Genomic DNA, 21,877 nt, shown 5'->3' with positions numbered 1-21,877 from the left:
GATTTATTCATTCTACTGCTATTTGGCTTATTTGTTGTTTTTTTTTTTTTTTTTTTAGTTTGGTTGCCCGGATTTGTCCATAAACTAACCGCAATTTCTTTGACATATTTTAGGGGGACAGCCAAGACTCCGCCGTCACCGTCCGTCCAGACGGCGTTCCCGGCCACTATCCCCAACCCCCAGCCAACACTCCACCCCAAATCTTTCCCCTATTCCCCACTCCTCCCCATCCTTCCCAGACCCTCTCCCGGAAATGTCGGGCCTCCTTCCCCTCCGTCCCACTTCCCCCTCTCCTCCACCCACCCCTCTTCCAATTACCCCCTCCCCGGAGTCCATCATAACTCCTCCCCATTCTTTGGGTAATGACGGATCCTCCGAGGAGGATCATGGAGGTTTTTCCGGAGCTCCCGTTTTGTCTCCCGGTATGTTTTTTTTTTTTTTTTTTTTAAAGCACAAACTGTTTGTATGTAATCATGTGTCGTGCCTTTCTTCGTGTTTTTGTGGCTTGACTTTTGGTGATTGTGAAGGTTTGCCTTTACCTCTTCCTGGTGATTTAAACATACACATATCATACCTGTGGGAATTTGTACCTAGGCCTTGTATTTTTGCCAGCCCCCCCTTTTTTTTTGGTTTGGTTTGGGTTTAGGAGTGATTTGGTTGTTTTTGTTTTTTTTAATGTGGATTCCCTATTGTTGTATTAACCCACACACTTTTCTCACCCACAGAGGAACAGAGGCGTCGGCAAGAGGTGGCGGATGTTGTGGGGCAGATGCGCCAACATGTCATCGGCATTCTGGTGGCCCTCGACCGGCTGTCTGGCCTCCTTCGGCAGTAGTTTTTTTATTTTTGTTATATTTTCAAATTAAATTTATTAAGACAAATATACGTTGTGGCTCATTTTTAAAAACCAAAACCAAGATAGTTTAGCATGACATAAGTAGACTGTTCCTGCAAGGATTTCCCTTTTTTAAAAGTTAGATTGTGTTTTGTCTTTGTATGTCAAACAGACACAAGAAACACATAACAGTAACAATGTCATTTCCCTTTTTGGGTGTAGTGTCAATTACATATTTCTACATTTTCCAGGTTCCTACTTGGTGCGCAAGCTGCTTAGGCCAATCTTACAAATCCCAAGGTTGGGCCAGGCTTCCTTTTGGTGTGGATTGGGAAGCTGAAAACATATTTCAGTTTAGCTCAACTGGCGTCAGTACTGGTTTACCCCTTAGTCAAATGTAACTTGTGTTAACCTGGTTACACTTGCTGTTAACGTCCCAAAAAAGGAAGACCATTTCACTCTCCAAACATTTATTCACAACATAACAGAGAAAACAAAGTGGTCACTCCCAAAAAAAAAACACAGTGATAAATTCAAATACAACACATACCAAGAAATAATTAAATAAAAACACAAAATCAAGAACTGGTTGACGAAGGACCATGCCAACATGATTCCACAAACATGGCGTTGCGATATGGTTTCCAGAATATATGCCCAAAAGGACCAGATCCAGGTTTGGTAAGGGTAGCAGGAAGTAGTGAGCGTTGGAGTGCCAAAGATTATGTGAACAAACAGAAGATGGTGAGAAAAAAAAAAAAAAATTAGATGTTCGCAAACAAACACAAACACATTAGGTATAAACACTGGAGTTTTGTTCAAACTTACCTAAAAAATCTGGCCACCACATCATCGCGTATGGCCCCCCCACATACTGACCTTCGACCAACCTCGGGGGGGCCATCCTCAGGTAAGGCATCCTCTGGCTGCATTGGGACACCACTCCTTATGGCAATGTTGTGAAATATCCCACACAGGACCACAATTTTCGACACCATATCCGGCACATACATGAGCTCGCCACCAGAGCGGTGGAGGCATCTGAATCGGCCTTTTAAAAGGCCGATACAGCGCTCCATCACTTGCCTGGTGGCTGTATGCGGAATTATACGCACTTTGTGGCCCTGGTGTGGGAGCCAAATAAGGAGTGAGCAGCCAGGACATGCAAGGGTATCCACTGTCTCCTGTGAACAAAAATAGACCACATCAGGAACACTGTGTATCAAGCTTAACATTTTTATGTACTAAAGGTCTCCACTTACCCAGAAGCCACGCATCACCAGCTTGTAGGTTGGTTAATTTCTGCCATATCCCTGATTGCCGGATGACGAAGGAGTCATGAGCACTTCCGGGTAATTTAGCATTCAGGGACAGGATCTGGAGGGAGGCATCACATACCACCATTACATTCAGGGAGTGATAGTGTTTACGGTTTCTAAATATTGCCTCCAGCCGTGCTGGAGGCTGAAGTGGTATGTGAGTACCATCCACAACCCCTATGATGTGTGGGAAGCCAGCTATTTGGTAAAAATTGGCCTTGGCCACACTAAGGGCACCCATATCCAAAGGCATTTTAATAAAATGATGGAGGTGCTTGAAAAGTGCCTCCATCACTGCCCTCAGGATCCGGGAAAAGGAGGATTGGGAGATGCCCGCCACTATTCCCACCGTTGTTTGAAACGATCCTGAGGCACAGAAATGTAACACCGCCATAAATTGCGTCAGTGGTGGTATTGCTGTTGGACTGTCAATTTGCCGCTCAAGATCACTTTCTATTAATGAGAGAGTGTCTATGATGATTTTGGGAGGTAGACGGTAGCGTCTTAAAACCTCATCATCGGGCATTCCAAAAAGGGTGACACGTGTTCGAAATATCTGGGGCCTTGCATGCCTACGATGCCTACGCCTGGGACGAGTTTGAGGTTGGTCGTCTTCCGGGAGCAGGGCCAGAACAATTCGCCCCAGATCTACCTGAAATCCAAAGTTTACAATGTAAGGCTTTTGAGCCACCCCAAAAGTAACAAAAAACAACTTAGCTTTCTGATACCATCCATAGCTGCTTACATGCCGGGGTATTGTCATGATACGTATAAACTGTAAAAAAGCCAAAAATGAGACATCAAAAATTTAGAGGGTGAATTTTTGTTTTTCAAATTGTCGCAAGCCAACACATAAAATAGGCGAAACACACATTTGGCCATCGATGAAAACGACATTGCACACCTTACGTCAAATAGGGTTCAAATGGTCCCCAAAAATGGAAAAGGGAAAAGCAAAACTGGTTTACATGATGAATAAGCCGCCAAAAATGCGTTAATTAGTTCGCAAATGCAAGTCACTACACCAACAGTCAAAAATGCGTTAATTAGTTCGCAAATGCAAGTCACTACACCAACAGTCAAAAATGCGTTAATTAGTTCGCAAATGCAAGTCACTACACCAACAGTCAAAAATGCGTTAATTAGTTCGCAAATGCAAGTCACTACACCAACAGTCAAAAATGCGTTAATTAGTTCGCAAATGCAAGTCACTACACCAACAGTCAAAAATGCGTTAATTAGTTCGCAAATGCAAGAAAAAAAATGGACTTACCCAACTCGAATATATAAGATTTCCAAAAAAAAGGTCTTTGGGTCCGAAAGCCAAAACAAACTAAAAAAGATGAAATTAGTGTTAAAAAAAATTAGCTAACCAAAAAACAGAAGTAGACACCAATTGGCCACAAATTAGACTGCACAAAACTTACCAAATCAAGAAACGATGTGGAAAAAAGCAAAAAAATGCGAACGGAAAACCAAAACAACTGTAGCAAAACCAAACAAAAAACCAACTCTGCCAAATCCTCCAACCGCAAACAACCAAATCCAAACAACTTAACCGCCAACAATCCAACAACCCAACCTCGACTCCACACACACCAAGCCATAAATAGTGTTTATTTTCCCGCACAAATTAAGGATGAATCATAGGGACGCACAATCAATGATGCGGCCGCAAACAAAGGACGCATGTATAAATACGTCACGAAATCACATTGAATTTCTGGTTGATTTCATTCTGGAAGCAGAGACATGGCTTCAGACCAGGGAAACAATGGCAAAAAATCCGGCGGTAAGGCCTTCATGCATTTTGTCTCAATGATTATTTTAAAACAAATATATTGGTCAAGTTGTGAAGTGGCTAAATCTGCATATTTACCCAAATAGGTGAGGAGGATGACATGGAAGAGACTGCTGGCCCCAGTCAACCCGCCAAAGCTGCCAAAAAAAAAAGGCAGCCACATTTCACAAGCAAGGAGATGGAGGTTTTGATCCAGAATTGCGTTGACATCCTGCCCCAGGCAGCCAGGAATATGAGCCAAAGCCAGAAGTGGAGAATGTGGGAGGAGGTCGCCGTTGCTGTCAATAGGGTGGGTGATTATGTCCGTCTAGCCCGGGATGTCAAACGGCGGTAAGTAAACACTTTCCCATCCTATAAACAAACCCCATTGTAAAAAAAAGGATAATGGGTCCAATTTCATTCTACAGATGGGCAGACTTCAAATATCGTCTCAAGCAAAAACTTGCCGACAGGGCTAGGCATGCAAGGGGGACAGGTGGGGGTCCCACCCCTGTGTCATTGGAGTTGACAGACTTAGAAGAGCTGGCACAGGGGTGTGTGCAGGCTGTGGAGGTGTTTGGCGTGTCCAACATGGATACGGACATGCCAGACTTTGCGGCTCCTCATGTTGGCCAAGGTAAGTCTTGTGATGTCACCAACTCTGAAATGCTATTGTGCCAATATGTAGATTCTAATGTGAGTCTTTTCGCAATTTTCCTAACAGAGACAGAGGCGGATGAGTCTGCTCCAGAGGGGAGCCTTGGCCGCAGAATTTCTGCTGGCTCTGCAGGGGAGGAACCAGTACATCCGGCTGAGGACCCTGCAGAAGCCAGTCCAGGGCGTGCCCCCTCGCAGGCAGTGGGCCTCCTCACAGAACTCAATTTTAAATCGGATTGCCATACGGAGATTCTGCAGAGGATGGACGCCAGTCTGATACGGGTGGCTGAGGCCCTGGAGCAAAATGCTGCGGCCAACGTGACCATTGGTCAGGCCCTGGCGGAAAATACCAGGGCCAACATCCGCATCGCCGATGCCCTGGAGCAGCTCGTTCGCCAGCACATGGTGGAGCCGACCTCCCTTCCTGCCGGAACATCCGGATCCTACACCTCTGGCACAACATCAGCCAATCCTCCAAATGTGCCTAGCCCTGTGCCTAGTCCAGAGGCCACAACATCTGCCTCTGGACAGGCCAGCCCGATGGCATCCCGGACCCGGTCTGGCGCCCACCCTCACCCAGCCAAACGGGCGAGAAAACGGTGACAGCAATGGCGACTTTTCCCACACTCCTTCTGTGCTTGGCTCATATTCCTTTCTGGTCAAAACTTCCCTCTCCTTTCTTGTGAAATGTTTTTAAATTTTGTATTTACGCTTATGTTAGCAGTTATGGTTTTTTTTTTTTTTTTTACAAATATCTTTGCCACAAAAAAAGGCAACAAAATATTAGGCCAATTTGTTTGTGTTTAAACAATAAATTTAAAACAAAAAAATGAGATTGTATTGTGACATTATTGTACAAATGGGTTACATTTAATCCTGGCCCTAAAGGCAAAAACTGACCCTCTTAAAAAAAAAAAAAGGCCTCTTTAAGGAACGTTTAAAAAATCACATAGCGATGCAAATTCCACAGTAAACCAAAAAAAAGGGGAGCTAATTAAAACATGATGACATTATTGTTACAATAGGCCATAACCAACAAATTATGGCCAAAATAAAACCCCAAAAATGTACGCTAATTGATTGTGTAATCATGACATTAGCAGCTCTGATTTCCACCTGCGTACACTTTTGTGCTATCCCAATAAACTGCTTTCCAAACACATACCAAGCCGGTTTTCAATCCAACACTAATTACTTTACTGACCAGCCGCGATTAATCGCAGCACCATCGTTGAGTCCCGGGACGGAGGAGAAGGCCATCGCCAATGTGGTCGAGTAATCCTGACCCTAAGCTGTGCGAGCATTTTGAAGGGAAAGCGGATGTTCCAGTGACGTATGAGACGGTCCGAACACATTTGACGTTCGCATCTGCTAATGTATGTACGCCCCAAAAACGCCTCGCCACGCCTGCGTTTTTTCATCTCCACCCCCGTCAACACCCAAAAACGCCCTGTTCTGTCAATCACATTTGACATGTCACTTCCTGTACGCTATTTTAGGAACGAGAGAAAAAAAACTCGCAATCTGCCGTACGCACATGCGCAGTGTAACACCGACGCATGCGCGGTTAGTCAACATCGGAACGCAACGAGCGTACTGTTGTTAACGTGCGGCTCTGAATGAGGGCCTTTGACAGCTACGCCCCCGGCACGCCCACCAAAGGGGGCGTGCTGTCACTCACCATCGACAGCACGCCCCCTTTGTAGCGAGACCCATAGCGACGGTTTGCCCGTCGCTATCCAGGTCTCACGCATGCGCATGACGGAGCCGCCTCCGTCGTGCGCATGTGCACTGGGCTAACATCGACCCGCTCGCGAGCGCTCAGCGCTTGCGAGCGGGTCTGAATTAGGCCATCTATTAAAATGCAAGAGAAGGGGTGCAACAAGGAACTATTCTAGATACAGATATACAAAGAGGAGGAAAGAGAGCTGATTACTGATAGCAGATTGTGGATTCTTCCCCTCTGCATCGTACACTGCATTATAGTGTGTGAATTGCACCCTTTAGTGATCTAAAGCTGCGTACACACTGGAGCGTTGTGGGCCCGGATGATATGGAGACCTACGTGCCGACATATCGGATCCTGGATACACATCAGAACGATGTAATGAAGGCTGGAATGATCTCTCGTTCTGTTCTTCATTACCTTGCACGGCGCCACATATGATATCGCCCGGTCGGCCGTACAGCACGGCCGACCGGAAGATATTGCAAACGACCACAAGAGTGTGCAGATTGGCTATACACACACTCAACGATCGATGCGATATGTCGTTCCCATTCGGCCACAAACGACATATTGCGTCTATATCACTCCAGTGTGTACCCAGCTTTACACAGCTATGAACAGCTTTTGTTACAATATTACATTTGTCAATGGAAAAACAAATGGCAGCGAATATAACAGAATGAACAGATATTCAAAGAAGGAATTTTTAGGTTGGGAAACAAAGCATATTAAGCTAATGATTTAGGAGGAAGATCAGGAGTCTCCCTCTCAGGGTTCGTTCACACACAGGTACTAGAAGAATTGCTGGGAAACTAACGTGTATTGCATCTTTAACATGTTTTACACTTCTCAAGGTTTGCATTTTATAATACAATCTATTGTACATAGCAGTGGGCTTTAACACATGGCACACAGTTAGTGCCGCATGCTAAAATTTGAATACAGTGGATGGTGAGAATGAGCCCATAAGGAACCATGCATCTTATTTTTAATGCACTTTTCAGGCTAAAGCTAGTGGCTGAAAAGCACATTAAAAGCAGAAAAGCGCGCTTAACCAGTTCTACACAACTAGTTCTCTTTGCTGTGAATATCATCTGCAATTGGCAACGTATGTCACCCCAGCTGCTGTGGAACTACACATTTCAGCATGCCCTGCTACAGGTTTGATATGGTCAAACGAAATTACTTTAAAGAAAGTTTCTGCATTTATCAATGCATTTCAAATCGGTCAACATCAAGGGGTACATTTACTAAAGTGAGAGTTTTTAGAAGAGCGTTTTAAAAGTGATGTTGCCCATAACAACCAATCAGATTCTAGCTATTATCTTCTAGAAGGTGCTAGTTAAATGTTAAGTAGAATCTGATTGGTTGCTATGGGCAACATCACTTTTAAAACTCTCTTCTAAAAACTCTCACTTTAGTAAATTTACCCCCTAGTGTTAGTAAATGTGTGATTTAGCCCCAGAAACACAACATCAATGTTGATCGATTTAATAGATCGATTTGACAACGATTAAAATTGACCTTTAGTAAATATACCCACATGTTTGCCATAGCTGGCAGAAGCATAGATAGCAGATATGAATGATCGGAAGGTTCTTACATGGATATTTACGAAGTTCCATTTTAAAATGTTACGAGTATTCAATGGGTTAAATACCTAATATTACACAAATTATGTGAATGACTCGATGAGGGAACAATAGGGTGTGAATTACAGAGGGAAATCACTACCATAGCAACTGAACATTTATTGACCTTGGCCCTCATTCAGAGCCGCACGCAAGCGGGCGCACGTACGTTAGGCGTACGTACAAAAATATTTAAATTCAATGGCTCGCTCGTATTTTCGTTCGCATCTAAAATTCCTCCCTAAACTCTGACGACCCCTCCTCTAACTAACGAGCGTACGAAATAGCGAGCGTACATCCCCGAAATGGCTTGAAAGGAACGCACGCACAAGTATAAACAGGAAGTGGCCTTGTCAGATGTCGATTACCTGCTCCTTTATTCTGCCTACCTCCATCAATCGTATCATGCCAATCAATGTATCAATTAGCTTAATTGTTTGTTTTTTTTCAACACAATGCAAGAAACTTTACTCTTGTCTGTGTTTGTGTTTACCCGCAGAATACGTACGGATGAAACATTCGCTTTTATTGTTTAAAAAACATGTGAACCACAATTAAACAATTGTACTATTGCTGTGTATCCCCGCATATTTCCCTGGGTTCATTTCTTTATTTAAATTTGCTTACGCATGTCACTGCATCAAGCCTATCCTAACTCTCCAGAGATTTCTGGCCCTGTCGAACACATGACTCATACACTAACCAATAAAATTGCTCCTGTTAATTTCCAAAATACATTAGCCAATCAGAAAATTTTTACACACTTTATCAAAAATGATTTTTAAGAAAAACACCATTGCCATCATGAGAGCCTCCGCATTCACCAGGCGTGAGCTGCTGGTGCTTACGGAGGTCATGGATCGCCGGATCACCAGCCAGCCAGAACCCATGACCAACCGGCAGAAGCGCTCCGCGTATGCGGAGGTACGGTCCCGCCTGCGGTCCTTCGGATCACGCCGCAACATCGGGCAGCTGGAGCGCAGGTGGTCCGACCTGCAACGGCGAACGCCCCGCTTGCTGGCATGCTTTCGCATGCAGATCCTGGCAAGTAAGTGTTATGTATTGTGGTTTTAATGTTTGTGTTTGTGGGGCAAACTGCGTGTGCATGTTTTCCTGTCTGTTCTATTTATTATTTGTACTCATATCTGCGTGTGCATGTTTTCCTGTCTGTTCTATTTATTATTTGTACTCATATCTGCGTGTGCATGTTTTCCTGTCTGTTCTATTTATTATTTGTACTCATATCTGCGTGTGCATGTTTTCCTGTCTGTTCTATTTATTATTTGTACTCATATCTGCGTCTGCATGTTTTCCTGTCTGTTCTATTTATTATTTGTACTCATATCTGCGTCTGCATGTTTTCCTGTCTGTTCTATTTATTATTTGTACTCATATCTGCGTGTGCATGTTTTCCTGTCTGTTCTATTTATTATTTGTACTCATATCTGCGTCTGCATGTTTTCCTGTCTGTTCTATTTATTATTTGTACTCATATCTGCGTCTGCATGTTTTCCTGTCTGTTCTATTTATTATTTGTACTCATATCTGCGTCTGCATGTTTTCCTGTCTGTTCTATTTATTATTTGTTTTCATATCTGCGTCTGCATGTTTTCCTGTCTGTTCTATTTATTATTTGTACTCATATCTGCGTCTGCATGTTTTCCCTCTTTTTATGAATTTTTAATTCTACTGCTTTTTTTTTGGGTTTTATTTCTTTTTTCTTTTTTTTTTTTTGTTTGTTTGCCCGGATTTGTCCATAAACTAAACGCAATGTATTTGACATATTTTAGGGGGACAGCCAAGACTCCGCCGTCAACGTCGGCGTTCCCGCCCACTCTCCCCAACCCCCAGCCAACACTCCACCCCAAATCTTTCGCCTATTCCCCACTCCTCCCCATCCTTCCCAGACCCTCTCCCGGAAATGTCGGGCCTCCTTCCCCTCCGTCCCACTTCCCCCTCTCCTCCACCCACCCCTCTTCCAATTACCCCCTCCCCGGAGTCCAGCATAACTCCGCCCCATTCTTTGGGGAATGACGGATCCTCCGAGGAGGATCATGGAGGTTTTGCCGGAGCTCCCGATTTGTTTCCCGGTATGTTTTTTATTATTTATTTTTAAACCACAAACTGTTTGTATGTAATCATGTGTCGTGCCTTTCTTCGTGTTTTTGTGGCTTGACTTTTGTTGATTGTGAAGGTTTGCCTTTACCTCTTCCTGGTGATTTAAGCATACACATATCATACCTGTGGGAATTTGTACCTAGGCCTTGTATTTTGGCCAGCCCACCCTTTTTATTTATGTTTTTGGGTTTAGGAGTGATTTGTTTTTTTTTTAATGTTGTTCTGTGGAGTCCCTATTGTTGTATTAACCCACACACTTTTCTCACCCACAGAGGAACAGAGGCGTCGGCAAGAGGTGGCGGATGTTGTGGGGCAGATGCGCCACCATGTAATCGGCCTTCTGGTGGCCCTCGACCGGCTGTCTGGCCTCTCTCGGCATTAGTTTTTTTTTTTTTGTTGTATTTGCCAAATAAATTTTTAAAGACAAATATACGTTGTGGCTCATTTTTAAAAACCAAAAGCAAGATAGTTTAGCCTGACATAAGTTCCTGCAAGGATTTCCCTTTTTTAAAAGTTAGATTGTGTTTTGTCTTTGTATGTCAAACAGACACCAGAAACACATAACAGTAACAATGTAATTTCCCTTTTTGGGTGTAGTGTCAATTTCAGATTTCTACATTTTCCAGGTTCCTACTTGGTGCGCAAGCTGCTTAGGCCAATCTTACAAATCCCAAGGTTGGGCCAGGCTTCCTTTTGGTGTGGATTGGAAAGCTGAAAACATATTTCAGTTTTGCTCAACTGGCGTCAGTACTGGTTTACCCCTTAGTCAAATGTAACTTGTGTTAACCTGGTTACACTTGCTGTTAACGTCCCAAAAAAGGAAGACCATTTCACTCTTCAAACATTTATTCACCACATAACAGAGAAAACAAAGTGGTCACTCCCAAAAAAAATACACAGTGATAAATTCAAATACAACACATACCAAGAGAAAAAAAAATAAAAACACAAAATCAAGAACTGGTTGACGAAGGACCATGCCAACATGATTCCACAAACATGGCGTTGCGATATGGGTTCCAGAATATATGCCCAAAAGGACCAGATCCAGGTTTGGTAAGGGTAGCAGGAAGTAGTGAGCGTTGGAGTGCCAAAGATTATGTGAACAAACAGAAGATGGTGAGAAAATGAAAAAAAAATTAGATGTTTGCCAAAAAAAACAAACACATTAGGTATAAACACTGGAGTTTTGAACAAACTTACCTAAAAAATCTGGCCACCACATCATCGCGTATGGCCCCCCCACATACTGACCTTCGACCAACCTCGGGGGGGCCATCCTCAGGTAAGGCATCCTCTGGCTGCATTGGGACACCACTCCTTATGGCAATGTTGTGAAATATCCCACACAGGACCACAATTTTAGACACCATATCCGGCACATACATGAGCTCGCCACCAGAGCGGTGGAGGCATCTGAATCGGCCTTTTAAAAGGCCGATACAGTGCTCCACCACTTGCCTGGTGGCTGTAAGTGCGGAATTATACGCACTTTGTGGCCCTGGTGTGGGAGCCAAATAAGGAGTGAGCAGCCAGGACATGCAAGGGTATCCACTGTCTCCTGTGAACAAAAATAGACCACATCAGGAACACTGTGTATCAAGCTTAACATTGTTATGTACTAAAGGTCTCCACTTACCCAGAAGCCACGCATCACCAGCTTGTAGGTTGGTTAATTTCTGCCATATCCCTGATTGCCGGATGACGAAGGAGTCATGTGCACTTCCTGGTAATTTAGCATTCAGGGACAGGATCTGGAGGGAGGCATCACATACCACCATTACATTCAGGGAGTGATAGTGTTTCCTGTTTCTAAATATTGCCTCCAGCCGTGCTGGAGGCTGAAGTGGTATGTGAGTACCATCCACAACCCCTATGATGTGTGGGAAGCCAGCTATTTGGTAAAAATTGGCCTTGGCCACACTAAGGGCACCCATATCCAAAGGCATTTTAATAAAATGATGGAGGTGCTTGAAAAGTGCCTCCATCACTGCCCTCAGGATCCGGGAAAAGGAGGATTGGGAGATGCCCGCCACTATTCCCACCGTTGTTTGAAACGATCCTGAGGCACAGAAATGTAACACCGCCATAAATTGCGTCAGTGGTGGTATTGCTGTTGGACTGTCAATTTGCCGCTCAAGATCACTTTCTATTAATGAGAGAGTGTCTATGATGATTTTGGGAGGTAGACGGTAGCGTCTTAAAACCTCATCATCGGGCATTCCAAAAAGGGTGACACGTGTTCGAAATATCTGGGGCCTTGCATGCCTACGATGCCTACGCCTGGGACGAGTTTGAGGTTGGTCGTCTTCCGGGAGCAGGGCCAGAACAATTCGCCCCAGATCTACCTGAAATTCAAAGTTTACAATGTAAGGCTTTTGAGCCACCCCAAAAGTAACAAAAAACAACTTAGCTTTCTGATACCATCCATAGCTGCTTACATGCCGGGGTATTGTCATGATACATATAAACTGTAAAAAAGGCAACAATGAGACTTCAAAAATTTAGAGGGTGTTTTTTTGGTTTAAAAATTGTTGCAAGCCAACACAGAAAATAGCAGAAAAACACATTTGGCCATCGATGAAAACTACATTGCACACCGTACGTCAAATAGGGTTCAAATGGACCCAAAAAATGGAAAAGGGAAAAGCAAAACTGGATTATATGATGAATAAGCCGTCAAAAATGCGGAAAATTATTCGCAAATGCAAGTCACTACACCAACAGTCAAAAATGCGGTAAATTAGTCGCAAATGCAAGTCACTACACCAACAGTCAAAAATGCGGTAAATTATTCGCAAATGCAAGTCACTACACCAACAGTCAAAAATGCAGTAATTCATTCGCAAATGCAAGGCGCTACACCAACAGTCAAAAATGCGGTAAATTATTTGCAAATGCAAGTCACTACACCAACAGTCAAAAATGCTGTAAATTATTCGCAAATGCAAGTCACTACACCAACAGTCAAAAATGCTGTAAATTATTCGCAAATGCAAGTCACTACACCAACAGTCAAAAATGCGGTAAATTATTCGCAAATGCAAGTCACTACACCAACAGTCAAAAATGCAGTAATTCATTCGCAAATGCAAGGCGCTACACCAACAGTCAAAAATGCGGTAAATTAGTCGCAAATGCAAGTCACTACACCAACAGTCAAAAATGCGGTAAATTAGTCGCAAATGCAAGTCACTACACCAACAGTCAAAAATGCGGTAAATTATTCGCAAATGCAAGTCACTACACCAACAGTCAAAAATGCGGTAAATTAGTCGCAAATGCAAGTCACTACACCAACAGTCAAAAATGCAGTAATTCATTCGCAAATGCAAGGCGCTACACCAACAGTCAAAAATGCGGTAAATTATTCGCAAATGCAAGTCACTACACCAACAGTCAAAAATGCGGTAAATTATTCGCAAATGCAAGTCACTACACCAACAGTCAAAAATGCGGTAAATTATTCGCAAATGCAAGTCACTACACCAACAGTCAAAAATGCAGTAATTCATTCGCAAATGCAAGGCGCTACACCAACAGTCAAAAATGCCGTAATTCATTCGCAAATGCAAGACAAAAAATGGACTTACCCAACTCGAATATATAAGATGTCCTCAAAAAACTTCTTTGGGTCCGAAAACAAAAAAAAACTAAAAAAGATGAAATGAGTGTTAAACAAATTAACTAACCACAAAACAGAAGAATACACCAATTGGCCACAAATTTGAATGCACAAAAATTACCAAATCAGGAAAGGATGTTGAAAAAATGAAAAAAATGCGAACGGAAAAACCAAAGAAATGTAGCAAAAACAAACAAAAAAACAACTCTCCAAAATCCTCCAAACGCAACCAACCAACCAAATCAAAACCACTTAACCGACAACACTCCAACAACCCCACCTCGAATCCACACACACCAAGCCATAAATAGTGTTTATTTTCCCGCACAAATTAAGGATGAATCATAGGGACGCACAATCAATGATGCGGCCGCAAACTAACGACGCATGTATAAATACGTCACGAAATCACATAGAATTTCTGGATGATTTCATGCTGGAAGCAGAGACATGGCTTCAGACCAGGGAAACAATGGTCAAAATTGCGGCGGTAAGGCCTTCATGCATTTTGTGTCAATGAGTATTTTAAAACATAATATTGTGCAAGTTGTGAAGTGGCTAAATCTGCATATTTACCCAAATAGGTGAGGAGGATGACATGGAAGAGACTGCTGGCCCCAGTCAACCCGCCAAAGCTGCAAAAAAAAAAAGGCAGCCACATTTCACAAGCAAGGAGATGGAGGTTTTGATCCAGAAGTGCGTTGACATCCTGCCCCAGGCAGCCAGGAATATGAGCCAAAGCCAGAAGTGGAGAATGTGGGAGGAGGTCGCTGTTGCTGTCAATAGGGTGGGTGATTATGTCCGTCTAGCCCGGGATGTCAAACGGCGGTAAGTAAACACTTTCCCATCCTATAAACAAACCCCATTGTAAAAAAAAGGATAATGGTTCCAAATTCATTCCACAGATGGGCAGACTTCAAATATCGTCTAAAACAAAAACTTGCCGACAGGGCTAGGCATGCAAGGGGGACAGGTGGGGGTCCCACCCCTGTGTCATTGGAGTTGACAGACTTAGAAGAGATGGCACAGGGGTGTGTGCAGGCTGTGGAGGTGTTTGGCGTGTCCAACATGGATACGGACATGCCAGACTTTGCGGCTCCTCATGTTGGCCAAGGTAAGTCTTGTGATGTCACCAACTCAGAAATGCTATTGTGCCAATATGTAGATTCTAATGTGAGTCTTTTCTCCAATTTCCTAACAGAGACAGAGGCAGATGAGTCTGCTCCAGAGGGGAGCCTTGGCCGCAGAATTTCTGCTGACTCTGCAGGGGAGGAACCAGTACATCCGGCTGAGGACCCTGCAGAAGCCAGTCCAGGGCGTGCCCCCTCGCAGGCAGTGGGCCTCCTCACAGAACTCAATTTTAAATCGGATTGCCATACGGAGATTCTGCAGAGGATGGACGCCAGTCTGATACGGGTGGCTGAGGCCCTGGAGCAAAATGCTGCGGCCAACGTGACCATTGCTCAGGCCCTGGCGGAAAATACCAGGGCCAACATCCGCATCGCCGATGCCCTGGAGCAGCTCGTTCGCCAGCACATGGTGGAGCCGACCTCCCTTCCTGCCGGAACATCCAGATCCTCTACCTCTGGCACAACATCAGGCAATCCTCCAAATGTGCCTAGCCCTGTGCCTAGTCCAGAGGCCACAACATCTGCCTCTGGACAGGCCAGCCCGATGGCATCCCGGACCCGGTCTGGCGCCCACCCTCACCCAGCCAAACGGGCGAGAAAACGGTGACAGCAATGGCGACTTTTCCCACTTTCCTTCTGTGCTTGGCTCATATTCCTTTCTGGTCAAAACTTCCCTCTCCTTTCTTGTGAAATGTTTTTAAATTTTGTATTTACGCTTATGTTAGTAGTTATGTTTTTTTTTTTTTTTGATCAAATATCTTGGCCACAAAAAAAGGCAATACAATATTATGCCAATTTGTTTGTGTGTAAACAATAAATTAAAAACAAAACACTGACATTGTATTGTGACATTATTGTACAAATGGGTTACATTTAATCCTGGCCTTAAACGCAAAAACTGACCCTCTTTTTTAAAAAAAAAGGCCTCTTTAAGGAACGTTTAAAAAAACACATAGCGATGCAAATTCCACAGTAAACAAAAAAAAAGGGGAGCTAATTAAAAGATGATGACATTATTGTTACAATAGGCCATAACCACCAAATTGTGGCCAAAATAAAAGCCAAAAATGTACGCTAATTGATTATGTAATCATGACATTAGCAGCTCTGATTTCCACCTGCGTACGCTTTTGTGCTATCCCAATAAACTGCTTTCCAAACACATACCAAGCCGGATTTCAATCCAACACTAATTACTTTACTGACCAGCCACGATTAATCGCTGCACCATCGTGGAGTTCCGGGACGGAGGAGAAGGCCATCGCCAATGTGGTCGAGTAATCCTGACCCTAAGCTGTGCGAGCATTTTGAAGGGAAAGCGGATGTTTCAGTGACGTATGAGACGGTCCGAACACATTTGACGTTCGCATCTGCTAATGTATGTACGCCCCAAAAACGCCTCGCCACGCCTGCGTTTTTTCATCTCCACCCCCGTCAACACCCAAAAACGCCCTGTTCTGTCAATCACATTTGACATGTCACTTCCTGTACGCTATTTTAGGAACGAGAGAAAAAAAGCTCGCAATCTGCCGTACGCACATGCGCGGTGTAACACCGACGCATGCGCGGTTAGTCAACATCGGAACGCAACGAGCGTACTGTTGTTAACGTGCGGCTCTGAATGAGGGCCCTTGTTCAGTACAGTGAAAGACTAGTAACAGAAAAATTGTTACAGGGGCTGCAATAACACATCTTTCCAGGAGGTGGAGGTATAGAAACCTTCCAGTCTATGGGCCACCGTCAAAGCCCCTTTGGCAGAACGGTGTGCTACAAATTGTGAAAGTGTGCCAAGATTTTTGCCAATTTGCATCAGTTTAGGTAGCAAGATGGGCTTTTTCTGACCCCTCCTGGGCTGTGGGGGCCTGGTAAATTTATAAGATTGTACACTGAGTGCCAAATGTAAAAACCAGAGTTTGCAACAATTTAGCCACAACATTTACATTTTAATATTTTTTAGAGGCAAAACCAGGTAAGTTTTGCCTTTATAAATAATGGCAATTTAAATCGTATGGTTATATTGCTGAAGTCTTAAACTTTCCACAATCCACAGGCTATTTATTACATGTAGTCCCTAGTGTAACAACTACCCCTGTAGTCACAGCATAATGGACAAGGGTCTCTAAACCATTCATTCTATTAAAATTCCATGAATTATTTGTTAACACCAGCATCTATCATTCAGTATAAACTGAGGTTCTGCGATCTCATATAATTATGAAGATTTAACAAAGCTAACATGCGATTAGCCATAGTATTGCAAGTATAACCTATGAATGGATTGCTATTTAAATGATAAAAGGGCCTGGTGCAAATGGTGATACTAAAAATGAAGGTTGCAGCGACTGGCATAAAACTACTGGGCAGCACGGGTTTCCACTTGCAGATGCATGGACCTTCACATTACCTGAACGGAAGCTAGAATTTAGTGGACTCCATAGCAACATTTTGAAGGGGTCCCCACCCTAATACTTTTTAGCGAGACACCTTTCTCCACGGCAGTTGTTCACTTTATGAACCATAGTAGTTCACAATATACCACAGTGTAGTGCTGCCAGTACACATTATGCCACAGAGTACCCACAGTTCACATTATGCCATACATTGTCCCCAGAACATATTATGCCACACTGAAGTGCCCCAGATCATAATATACCCCACTGTAGTGCCCCCAATTCATATTATGCCTCATTGTAGTGCTCCCAGTTAATTTTGTGCCAAACTGTAGTGTTCACAGTTCATGCTGTGCAACATTACAGTGCCTCCAGTTCATATTATGCCACATTACAGTCCCTCCAGTTCATGTTATATAACATTACAGTGCCTCCAGTTCATGTTATATAGCATTACAGTGCCTCCAGTTCATGTTATATAGCATTACAGTGCCTCCAGTTCATGTTATATAACATTACAGTGCCTCCAGTTCATGTTATATAACATTACAGTGCCTCAGTTCATGTTATATAACATTACAATGCCTCAAGTTCATGTTATATAACATTACAGTGCCTCCAGTTCATGTTATATAACATTACAGTGCCTCCAGTTCATGTTATATAGCATTACAGTGCCTCCAGTTCATGTTATATAGCATTACAGTGCCTCCAGTTCATGTTATATAGCATTACAGTCCCTCCAGTTCATGTTATATAACATTACAGTGCCTCCAGTTCATGTTATATAACATTACAGTGCCTCAGTTCATGTTATATAACATTACAATGCCTCAAGTTCATGTTATATAACATTACAGTGCCTCCAGTTTATGTTATATAACATTACAGTGCCTCCAGTTCATGTTATATAACATTACAGTGACTCCAGTTCATGTTATATAACATTACAGTGCCTTCAGTTCATGTTATATAACATAACAGTGCCTCCAGTTCATGTTATATAACATAACAGTGCCTCCAGTTCATATGTGCCCAGTTCAGATTATGCCACATTACAGTGCCCTCTTACCATTATAACAAGCATTACACATAGCTCTCACTGACAGTGAAGTGTCATCTCATTCAAGCCAGGCAACTGGCCAGACCCAATTGATTAGCAAACACTTATGCAAATTAGGGGTGTTCGACCTGAGCGGTCGCACAGGGGCGCCACCCATAGAGGGCGCACCCCTCCCCAACATCCCGATTTCAGCGGGACATTACTGTCCCGCTGTTTCACCCGTGGGCCGAGGTGGCCCGCGGGTGGTTAAATCGGGAGGTTGGGGACCCCCACCTCTGCAGCTGTGCGGCGGTGCCGGACCCCAGAGACTCTGAATGGATGCTGCGCGCATGCGCGCAGCATCCATTCAGTGACAGGAGAGTGCTGGAGAAGCCCAGCTAGTGAGGCTCCCCCTAGCCTGACGTTATTTGGAGGCGGACACTCCTTATAATAACGTCACATAGGGGGCGTGACCTATGGTAATTAGGCCATGCCCCCATTTTTGGGCGCCGCGCCAGAAGATAGGGTAGTGCTAGAGGGGGCCGGCACAGGGTGTTCCGACCCCTGGAGCCGGCCCTGCCTACAGCCATTTTGTATGCGATTCAGAATCAGACCCTTAGGGGTAAATTTACTAAAGTGAGAGTTTTTAGAAGTGAGTTATAGAAGAGATGTTGCCTATAGCAACCAATCACATTCTAGCTATTATCTTCTAGACGTTGCTAGTTAAATGTTAAGTAGAATCTGATTGGTTGCTATGGGCAACATCTCTTTTACAACTCACTTCTAAAAATTCTCACTTTAGTAAACTTACCCCTTAGTGTTGAAAATACCAGAAATAATATTGGTAAAAATAAAATTGGTTACTTAAAAATTGAAAGTCTAAGAATGAATGCAGTCTGTTTTTTGCAGCTGGTACCCAAGTAAAGTGGATCACCTGAGTTGGAGCCAGGCAACATAAATGTCTAATGCTGACAACAGCTCAGCTGACAGGAAACTGTGAACCTGGAAGTACTGAGGCTGAACCGGCTCCTATCATATGCAGTTTCATGTATCACCAAAAGAACATTGCAAAAAGTGGATTCGCAAAAGACCCACAATTAACTTGAAGTTGCACAGACCCTACATCTTGCTATACAAGAACAACTGGGGGAGCAAAAACTGTGGCACTAGTTAAAAGACAGTTTTATAGATTACGCCATCCTGAGAAGGCGAATCTGTACGCAGCAGAGGAATGGAAAGCTGAGCTTTCCATTCCTTTATGAATTGCACTCACCATACAAAAGTATGTTGATGCGATTCATAAACGAAGCGGGGGTGCCGCTGGAGAAGGTATATCCTTCTCCACGGTAACCCCCTCTATGAATTGACTAAAGCAATTGTGATAGAAGCACTGGAGAAGTCTGGGATGGCATATATGTGTGTCCCAGATTCCTATCATACATGTTTTAAAAACCCCAGGAAAAGTCTGTTATGCCAAACAGACCAGAAGTGTCAGCTTTTGGTAAAAAACGGATAATGGGCCTGATTCAGAGCCGGATGCTATTTACGCTCGCTCGTTCAGAAAAAAGGGGTGGCTATTCAAATGAACCGTTCGCTCTTTGCGGTCTGTTCACGCCTCTATGTCTGAACGAGCGAACAAAACTTGCGGTCGTTTTTTGGGAAACTACGCCCCCTGGCCGCTCGCATCCTACGTCATGTCCGCTATTTATTGGATTAATCGAGTACATCGACCAGCGTATGAACTGCTCGCTATTCTTGTGGTTGGTTTTTCCTACCGCAATCATGCGAGCAGTTCTGACTATAAAATAACCCAGTGACGTGCTCAATGACGCTGCTGTATTAATTATGCACACCCATAAAACGCCCGTTTTGACCTATAAGTACGCCTGCATTCGGATCTCCACTCCCCGTTTTCAAGCACCTTCCCCTGTTACCACCCACATACGCCTCCTCATGTCACTCAAAATAGCAGGCATTCGCTATTTAGCGAACAAACGATTTTCGGCTGCACTGACTGGTTTGCGCATGCGTATTACGATCCGTACGCATGCGCAGTTGTGCAAACATTGCTCAGAACGAACGAGCGGCCGCTTACGAGCACCTCTGAATCAGGCCCAATGGGTCCTAGGGGTGTGGATGTGAGAAGAGAAGGGAGGGCTCCATCCACAGGCCATTCCAGGTGTTGGGCCTTTCAGTCTGAGAGCAGGCTGATTAGTAGTTGCACCTGGAAATGGCTCAAATAAGCTGTGTTAGGTTTTGCTTCAGTGTCTCACATACCCTGGGGAGAAACAGACACTGAGGTTAGTTCAGAGACACTGTGATATTTGAAAGTGCTGTGTTTGTGTTCTGGTAAGGCAGTAGGCCCTGCCACTTGTAGAGAGGGAATAACCTGTCTAGTTAGTGCCCAGACGGGCTAGGATTTATTTTTATGTTTTGTTTATTTTGTTGTGTAAATTGCACAATAAAACTGGTTCCGACTAGCTTGCACAAAAACTCTGGACTGGTGTGCTGTTTCCTGGCTGCTGTGTGTAAGGAGGTGTCCATCTACCCCAAGAGAGGGACCCCCTATTACGACTATATCACGCAATGAAAAACCCTGTTTTCAGCTAAACAGGACTTTTCCCTGCTCTATGAATAGACCCATTGTCACTTATTAGCGGCGAAAGCAGAGCTTTGTGATGCTTGTCACCTACCAGTCCACCCGCCACCTACCAAAATCGTCACACATGCGCCAACGGCCTCGCATTGAGATCTTGCCATTTTTAGAGAATTCATGCATTCGCACCTAGCAGGTTTGACATATAAAATCAGCACTTGGTTAATGCGCTAAGGGACTGGCCGTAATCGCGAAGTGGTGAATTTTCTCTCTGCTTCTTCGATGTAGGATTTTTTAATACATACAGCTGAAAATGCTCCTTGTTTTGTATATCAGAGAGGCAGGAGCAGAATAAGCACTTTGTTGGGGTGTATTAGCACATGTACATTACATTTCTAATACAGTAGTAGATCCTTAGGGAGGTGTTTTGTCAATAGAACCTATATGAAACAAAATAAGCACAGTATATCAGGGTGTGGTGTGTGAGTGGTGGGACAGTTGTAGTATTGTATTCCCGGTACAGACTCCAGCAGTGAGCACTGCCCACTGAGCAATGCTTTATAACGGCGACCATAAGACATATATGTTTATTTAGTGTACATACTATATAAATCCCTAACAACAATCATTAAAAGAAATGTAGATGATTTACAAGACCTTACCTTAAATTTGTCAACTTCAGCTTTTGAGCATGTTGCATGATAGGAAAGGACCTGAAAAGAAGAAAATATGACAATTCAGTTTCATTTCTTTATATCTCACCTTCCAAGCTGAGCGAACAAATAGGTATAAGACCAGGGCCGCAACGAGGGGGGGCTAAGGGGGTACGTGACCCGGGTGCCGGACTTTAGGGGGTGCCGGGGAGAAGCTGCCGGGAGGCTAGGTTGCTGCTCTTGTGGGTTTGGAGCTGCTTCCCAGCCTTGAGAGGCACAGATATACAGTCAGTCTAATGTGGTGCCGGTCGCAAGCCAATCAGTGCTCGCGGACCGGCAGCCAATCAGCAGAGGTTGCCGGTCCGTGAGCTC

General features: G+C 43.9%; 1 protein-coding gene across 1 annotated transcript in view; it reads right to left on the bottom strand.

Moving 5' to 3' along the window:
* PDE11A (phosphodiesterase 11A) overlaps positions 1–21,877 on the bottom strand; it is a 713,048-nt gene that overhangs the window by 243,312 nt on the left and 447,859 nt on the right. Inside the window, exon 10 of the mRNA XM_088461200.1 lies at positions 21,515–21,565. Coding sequence (XP_088317326.1) covers positions 21,515–21,565 — 51 coding nt within the window. The remainder of the gene's footprint in view (positions 1–21,514; positions 21,566–21,877) is intronic.

Source organism: Taudactylus pleione, unplaced genomic scaffold (genome assembly GCF_031769625.1).
Source record: "Taudactylus pleione unplaced genomic scaffold, aTauple2 ptg001027l, whole genome shotgun sequence".
NCBI classification, from domain to species: Eukaryota; Metazoa; Chordata; class Amphibia; order Anura; family Myobatrachidae; genus Taudactylus; species Taudactylus pleione.
Note: the sequence above shows the minus strand (reverse complement) of the source record. Positions and strands in the feature narration are given on the sequence as shown.